We start from the raw sequence: 8,800 nt of genomic DNA on the forward strand, positions 1-8,800 counted from the left end.
CAGAAAAATCGGATTTTTTTTTAGCCAAGATATAAAATATTCTGGCATTGAATTTAAATTGGTATTTAATTCGTGTATGAACGGGAAAAATTCGATGCTGAATTTATTCGAATTTTAGAAATTTATAATTATTTTCAAATAATCTTAATCAATAGTGTCAAAAAAGGACTTTTAGGTTTTGCTCTTATATATTGTGTACCTTGACAAAAGATCGGAGATATTATGATAAAAGTTGAGCTAAATTTGTAACACTAACTTATTGAAAATTTATGAAAAATTCAATTTATTTCCAAACAGGTTGAGAGAAATAGAGCTAAAAGAATGGCAAGGAATTTTGACAGCTAATCTTTTTTTCTCCATCATTTCAATTCTTTTTGAGCAAAGTTTTTGAGTCAAAGGCGTAGAAAACGCAAAGCTGTTTTTGACGACAAAATTGATAAGACGTTTTTGTTTTGGTTTAGTTAATATAAACAATTTTATTCCTTTCGGTGTGGACGAAAAGAAATTTTTGTTCTAAAATGTATTAGCTCTGTAGGATTAAGAAAAATCATAACCTTTTTGAATAAAGCAGGACAGCTTATTATAAGCATAGAAATTAGAAAAACCTTCAACACTCGTAAAAAAAGAAAGGTCTAGAGCATGAGCTCTTGTGACTTATGCACATGTTGTTGGGCTCGTATAAACATCCCCTTCTCACACCCGGTAGGATTATTTCACCTAGTTAGGGTATAGAAATAACGGACAAAAACATATTTTTATGGCTGGGGATTTGTGTTCCAAAAGAATGGCTGACCTCTCTCACTTCCAAAAGATTGTTGGCCTCGTAAGAGTAACCCCTGTGCTATCATTAAACCTCTCTACACTGAAAATAAAATGAAATAAGTAAACCCGTTCCCTTAATATGAAATGGAAAATGCCTCTCCAAAGACATTCCTGCTGTTTATTTTCTTTTTTGGTGCTATCATACGCACGATGCAGATATTTTCATCAGGGACGCTAAAGCTCTGAAGGTCAGGAAGATTTTCAACATCTGGAAGGGTTAAATTCCCCGTTAGATTACGGAATTAGTAAAAAGCTTGAAGATCAGCCCTAGTTTCAATGATTGGTAGGAGCTAACCTAATTTCAGGCTTACCTGAGCCTGACTCAGGATGCGGCACATAAAAGACCACCTTTATCATCCCTCTCAAATGGGAAATTTTCCCACTCCTTTAGACAATTAGCGTGGGCGGCTGTCAATCCACCATCGGAATAGTTCGTTGAATTTCTTCAGTAAGCTTCAATTGTCAATATATAACACTGGCTCAAATTTCACATCAATAGCATTCCTCAATGATTAGATTAGAATTTAGGTCCAAAATAACGGCTATAATATTTGAGAAAAAAGGAAAATTCCACTAAATCACAATTGATTTGGAAGCACTCTAACTTAGCTTGGAAGAATAGAGTTTTAACAGGAGACTTAAGACTTTAGGATCCAAAAGTTCAAGAACAGTCCAATATAGACAGGAGACCCGTCCTGTATTTTTATAATTTGATGTATACAGGACGGGTATGACCTGTGAGGCAGATTTCTGCCTCAAAAAATTTACGTTTACATCGAATTTAGCGCTGTCCTCACTTACTAAAATAAAAACAAAATTTCGGAACTTGCACTATCTCTAAAAAAGTGTGACCAGTAAAAGAATAACAAAATTTGATTGGCTAAATGTTTTCAACCGTTATTAGGATATGGAGAATTCAAACTCTCTGACCATACCATGCTATAAATTTTGCCATCAGTATAATAGAATAAGAAATCATAGCATGGATCTCCAGGCTAGGTCCAATAGGGCTCAGAATATGGCCTGAAAGTCTATATAAACCCCACCCAAATTGAAATATCCGATTAAATCTAACAAATAGCCAAAAAGCCACTTTCTCGCCCGAAATTTAAAATGCTAAAAACGAGGAATTATAAACCAAAATTCTCAAAAAATTTTGACCGATATTATAAATTAGTCTTGATTAGACCGGAATGTGAAAAATACAAGTATATTTTATATTCCCAAATATGACAGGGGTTCCGAATGAAAAGGTGGGGGGAGTCCGAAATTTTTTCAGAATCTAATAAGCGTGGGGGGGGGGGTTCGAATACAAAGGGAGGTCCAAAATTGTACATCCAATAACCCAAAAAGTTAGGTAATTATAAGCTAAAAACAGGCTATTTAGAGCAATTCAAAAATTAATAACCGGATGGGGACGTTTATTCAGGACATTAGAGTAGATAAGCTGACTGACCACTGCACTGCTTGTTTGTATGTAAAGTGGAATTAGTACACAAAATCTGAGCAAAAAATATTCGAGTGAAAAAAGGTTGATGAAGTACCTATTTTAGAAGTTTCAACATTTAATGATGTCTTCAGGTGGCAATGAGATATAATCCAAAAGCCACACTTTCCAGGTTTCACAAACAATACCAGGTCCATTAAAATTCATAAAAAAATATTGGTCCATCGATAAGTAGAGGCATCAGCCACCCTTATGGAATGTATTTCAAGACCCTCGAAATGCATTGTAAAGGTGTACTTTTGGCTGGAGCGTACTATTATAGGGTTTATCTATAAGAGAAGTACTATTTTATAGAGTGTCCTTTTGGATGGATGCACTTGGATATGTTTTGAGGACTATAAAAAGTAAATGGTATGGCAAATCGTGGCACATGCTGTTGTTTGTAAATGGACATCCTGATGAAATTGCACGAGTGTCGAGACAAAGCGAGATTCATGTTGGAAGAAACCCACTATTACTGGGGAAAAGGTATTAAGTATCCAGAAGTAAATGTGAACGTTGTTTGAAATGAAGAAATACAATGAAGGTTGAGTTTAATAACTTTTATCATCTCTATATTCTTTTAGAACAATCATTGCCAGTGAAACCTTGCGCACAATATGTTTTGACGTCAAATTTCAAGAAACTGACACGGCCTTTAACGTCAAATTTTTGGAGAGTCGCATTCTGACTTGTTTGACCATGTTTCGCGTATACGATTTGTGTATGGATATCGATCAAATCATCGGGGTTGGGCCAAGTATCTTCGTCATATGATGTTACCATGACTTCGAAAAGATTCTATAGAAGAGAAAAGTAATTTCAGATGGATAGAAACCATGAATACCATAGCTCAGCTGAAATTAAGCCATTGAGACAAACTGTATGAATTTTATCATCGCCCACGTCACAATCACATTAATATCCAGAAAATCGAAGATGGAGTGGAACCATCCAATATCCGGGATGATTGCCATAGTTACTTTTGTTTGTTCTAATACTCCTTTTCGACCATCGCCACCAATTGTCGCGCGGGAATTTTCTCCCCTAAACTCGATCTAATCCTTTTGTGACAACTTTTTCTTAGGGTGATAAAACGGACAAAAAAATGCCCGCGCGGCAATTGGTGGCTACGCTCAAAAAGGTCTATATTCATACGCTTGTTACTTACGCTAACGGACAAACTGTAGACCCTTTAAGACAGAGGAGGTGAGCACAAGGACCTTTTCTTCAATTCTTTTTGTTTTTAAGTGTAGACTTTTAGTATCAGGCAGGTATGTCACGAAACATTTTTACTTATTCTTCATGAGTATCAAATTGATGCATGAATTAAATTACATTAAATTTAGGTAAATGTAAAAGTGATAATTCTAATTTTATTTTCAGTAAATAAGAGCTTTACTCGACATTTTTCGTGCCTTTTTTAAATGAATCTGCTAATAGTAAATTCGTGTATTCAATATAAGGCACTCGACAGTATAAGTCTTACCAGTTTTCCATCAAACCGGAATCTCATTGGGTTTTGGATATTGTTTCCAAGGTTACCATTGAATTGGATATTGCTTTTTCCATCATAAGTCCCTGTTTGTTTTCTACCAAGACCGCATGATACCCTAGAAGAAAGAGAGAATCACTTACCACGCTATGGTCCTGAAAGACGCTCTCACCCGCTTGTTAATTTTCAAAAAATTATTAACTTTTGGCATGCAGGGTCCGCACATACTTGACAAACTCCAACCTTATACCCCATAAAACTGAATTGGTCTTAATAGTTTCGCCATATCGAGGCCTTATGTTCTTATATAATTTATTCTTATAAAGACTATACCTCGGTTTAGACGAGCTAGTCCAATCAGTGACGCAGATTTTGAAATAAGAGTCACATTGTCCTCTGCAAACTCCCCAAGGCCACGTGTCGCAACATCCCAATCCATGGTCCAAATGGTCTTTGTTTTCCAAAGAATGCAATCGAAGCTCTATGTATCCATCACAGAGCACCAAAGACTGAAAAAAATAAGATGGAGTTTGAAAGATCATAATATGGATGTATGGAATATTTTGGCTATTGAAGCCTTATGTTCTGATATGGTTTGTTCTTATTTAATCGGATAATGCACACAGAGATATAGATCCCAAAGGGCTAGATACTTGCTGAAAAGTGGGCCGTGGCTAGGTAGCAAATCCTACCAAGGTCACGTGACATTATAATAGAATTTCAGCGCTTAACCATTCAGAAGGTTTGCAGATTTTCGAAAACAATAGTAACTATATTTCTTGCAATATTCACTTTTGTTGCCTGCAATAGCTTAAAGCACGACATCTAGCCTTTCGGGCGATTTTATAAGTCTGTGGTAATGCATATGGCTATTAAGTAAAGATGAAACTCCCACTTACCATTTGAAGAAAAATCGTGAAAATCCCAAAGATGTTGAAGATCAGTGACTTGTCCATTTTTATTCACGATTTCTCCTAATGACAAAAATTCTTTAAAGATATAAGTTAGGTTTCAAAATGGTAAAAGTTCATTATTAAAGTCTATTCACGATAAGTGTGCACTCTTTTTTCATTTACTTATAACTTTTGAAGGAATTCTTCAATCTTTATAAATTTGGTATCATTGGAAAGATATTAGTTAGTGAAACAATTTGAAATAAAAACATCTTCAAAATAATTCTAAAAATGAAGATGAAAATGAAGAAGAAAAAAATGAAGATCTTGTAGAAAAGTGCTATAACTATCATTTTCACTGAAGTGAAACTTTGATTATCGAACGTTATCACTGTGAAAAAATTTCTCAAAAATAATCATTCAGTCAAAAGATATCAAACAAAGTTATAAGCAATTGACGTCTAAAAACGCTGTTTTCTGCTGTTTTCTGCTGTTTTTTGGGGTCAATCACTTATTAACTTTGTATCATAACTTTGTATTGAATAAATATTTTAGTGAAATTTCTTCACAGTGATGACCTCCAAAGATCAAAGAATCTCTCCAGTGAAAATGAAATTTATAGCACTTTTCTACAAGATCTTCATTTTTTTCTCTCATTTTCATCTTCATTTTTAGAATTCTTTTGAAGATTTTTTTATTTCAAATTGTTCCACTCACAAATATCTCTCCAACAATACCAAATTTATAAAGATTGAAGAATTCCTTCAAAAGTTATAGGTAAATGAAAAAAGAGTGCACACTTATCGTGAATAGACTTTAAAAGATTCTTCTATTTTTTTGCGAAATAATAATATCTCGTGCAATACACCTTTTCGAACGTAGCCGCCAATTGCCGCACGGGCATTATTTTGTCTATTTTACCACCCTAAAACCGTCCCAGTCTTAATTTTCGCACATATAGATATTAAAAACAAGGTGTCAAAAAAGGATTTGATTTAATCTAGGGGGAAAAAAGGCCCGCGCGGCAGTTGAAAAGGTGTATTGCCGAACCAAAACAATGGAAAAGTCCTTCCCCTAGTGTCAATGTTGAGCGCGCCCGCCACGTCGACCTTTCCACTTAGATTCAATATATTTCCGCTGGAAGAGGAGGCATTCTTCCTACAAAAAGAAGAATTCAGAAACTTCTTCTAATACTATTGAAACCTACAGAAAAAATTACATAAAATAAAATCTTAAATCCTAATAGATATCTTGAAAAGTTCTTCAAAGAAAATATCCTACACATTTCATCAAATGTTTTGAGAGCTGAATATGAAATATATATCTGAATATATCTTTTAATCAAACACTGTAACAGAGATACATAAAACACAGCTATCATAACATTTCAGCAACCATTTTGTTACACGTTTTTTTATCAGAACATCCAAAATTTCGGAAGTTCTTAACTTTTTGAGTTTTAAGCCTGAAAATGTTCTCATCATGTTCTTATTTTTCACCATATTTTGAGTATATTTGTCCATTTTCCTAAAAAATTAGGTGTTTAGTGTCCGCGAAGCCTTAAAATGTTATTAACTTTTTATTAGCATTATGGCCATCCAAGCCTTACCTTCTTATAAAAGAAAACGTGTACACGATTATTAGTCAATTTTTCATTTGCTATACAAAAGTTGCAAAATACGAAAAAGTACTACCCGTAAAAACACTTAATACTGTTTTTCAGGACTTAAATCCAGTTCAAATTTCTGTGTCTCACTTAATTTCGAAAGCTTTTTTCAATTTGATGATGAAATTATCCAATTTAATGACTTTTCGAAGGACTTATGTAATTGGTAACCAAATATTAAAAGTGACACCTGCATTGATATTTTTTGCCCCGCAGGGGCTTTTGTTGCTTCACGTAGCGCACTTGCTCGCCAGAAAAATATTCATGTTCATGTTGTTTCTTCCGATTCTGAGCGGGCCGCCGCGGTTAAAAAATGTTCGCGCGCACCTAATATTATATCTCTTTCGTTTGCTACTTCAAATCAATAAATCTTGATTGAAGGCCATATACCTTTCGGTAATTAGTTCTTAGAAAGTAAACAAAGGATGGCGAAAAAATTGAACATACTTATTTTTATTATAAGCATCTACTTTATAAGAATCAAATCAATAACTCTTGATTGTAGGCAATATGCCTTTCGGTAATTAGTTCTTACAAAGTAAACAAAGGATGGCAAAAAAGACGAGCATGTTTATTTTTATTATAAGCATCTACTTTATAAGAATCAAATCAATAACTCTTGATTGAAGGCAATATGCCTTTCGGTAATTAGTTCTTACAAAGTAAACAATGGATGGCGAAAAAGATGAGCATATTTATTTTTATTATTAGCATTTTTTTATAAGAATCAAATCAATAACTCTTGATTGAAGGCAATATATCTTTCGGTAATTAGTTATTAGAAAGTAAACAAAGGATGGCCAAAAAGATGAGCATGTTTATTTTTATTATAAGCATCTACTTTATAAGAATCAAATCAATAACTCTTGATTTAAGGCAATATGCCTTTCTGTAATTAGTTCTTATAAAGTAAACAAAGTATGGCGAAAAAGATGAGCATATTTATTTTTATTATAAGTGTCTACTTTAATAAGAATCAAATCAATCAAAAGAATTTTTGGCGTTTCCACTGTGATAACATGTGAGCGATAACTTCTCTTTTTGAGATGTGAGCGACCGTTTATCGCATGTCATCTCAAAAGTAAAGTTGAAACTAGTCCTTCTTCCCCCGACATAAATTTTATCGATAAAACGAATTTAAAATCTACACATGCGTTATTTTTCGTACTTAGGGATATTTCGAAAGGAAGCTCTGCGGGGCATTCTTAGCGACAGCTACTTGCTAGTTGTAATATTTACTTTGAAAACCTGTTGAAGGCTCAAAAATTCTTCAAATATAAAGATTTTAGATGAGGAATATACGTGTAATATTTTGCATGAATATTCATGTATTTTGTAACCTGCTGAAAAATTATTTTAGTATTCGGATGTGATAACATAGTACTAGTACATATTTGAAAGAAATGAGTGACCTGAACAATCCAGAATGCCTATTTTCTACACCCCCTTCTCACAGACCCAGTAGGATTTTTTCAGCCAGTGGCGGGGTAAAAAAAACGGACCATAACTCGATGGGGACTGGCATTTCCATGTTTTTTTATGGCTGAGGATTTGAATTCTATTGTTTTCGAGCCAGAAAACTCAGTGGGGATGAAAAAATAGCACAATATTTTGCAGTGGGGATTGGCTTACCTGCTTATTTTCAGCGGGGACAAAAAAATTGAAGTATAATTTTCCACTGGGGACGATATTTTGGCAAATTTTTGCAGTGGGAAGGGTTCTCAATGGATCTGTGAGAAGGTGATGTTTTTCTTCAGCTTCTTAGTAATTTGGACCAAATATTTTACCACAAAAACAACACCAATCACCAATCAGATTCTTATATTATTCCGGGCATGACACGTGACCAAAAGTTTCGTAAGGGAGGCTCCTCAAGCGTTTTTCGTGATTGCGTGATAGGGATCTCTTTCTTGCGTGATTACATAATTTGGAATTTTTTTTTCGTGATTGCGTGATCAGAGGTCAAAGCGTGATCGTGGTTTGAGAGATTTTTGAGCCGTGATGCGTTATTTGGAAATTTTTAAAGGAGTGGGTACTATCCAAATGTTTTGCTGATTTTTTGTGATCGTGATTGAAGACAAAAAACTGCGTTATATCGCCAGTTAGCGCCTCGTAAGAGAAACTGCTCAGGTTGGTGGACTGCTCCAGATTCGGGATGAATATTGAACAAACATCAGCTACAAACATTAGATTCCGGTTACTTTCACTTTCGTTTTTGGATAACATGCAATACAGTTTGGAATGTTTTGACAGGACAACCCAGTCAGATTGCATCATTTGCCATATCACTTTAAGGAAAGCTTTCAGTAATGTCAAACTATGTCCTGGCAGTTTCCATGTCGTAATATTTTTCAAGTCAACATCTGTGACGTAATGATGGTGATACCAATACGCAGTTTTGTGCAATTTGAGTTTCTATAGAGGACTTTATAGAGCCT

At 34.4% G+C, this 8,800-nt stretch overlaps 1 protein-coding gene across 1 annotated transcript; it reads right to left on the reverse strand.

Annotated features, from left to right (window-relative positions):
- Window positions 1-2,839: 2,839 nt before the first annotated feature.
- Window positions 2,840-4,759, reverse strand: LOC136798181 (delta-like protein D). The gene is made up of 4 exons (XM_067054764.1): window positions 4,703-4,759; window positions 4,137-4,312; window positions 3,798-3,921; window positions 2,840-3,109 (listed from the first exon to the last, which is right to left on the reverse strand). The coding sequence occupies exons 1-4, from the start codon at window positions 4,757-4,759 to the stop codon at window positions 2,882-2,884; spliced, it is 585 nt and encodes a 194-aa protein (XP_066910865.1). The 3' UTR covers window positions 2,840-2,881.
- Window positions 4,760-8,800: the final 4,041 nt, after the last annotated feature.

Source organism: Clytia hemisphaerica, unplaced genomic scaffold, assembly GCF_902728285.1.
Source record: "Clytia hemisphaerica strain Z4C2 unplaced genomic scaffold, Clytia hemisphaerica genome assembly, whole genome shotgun sequence".
Taxonomy (NCBI): Eukaryota; Metazoa; Cnidaria; class Hydrozoa; order Leptothecata; family Clytiidae; genus Clytia; species Clytia hemisphaerica.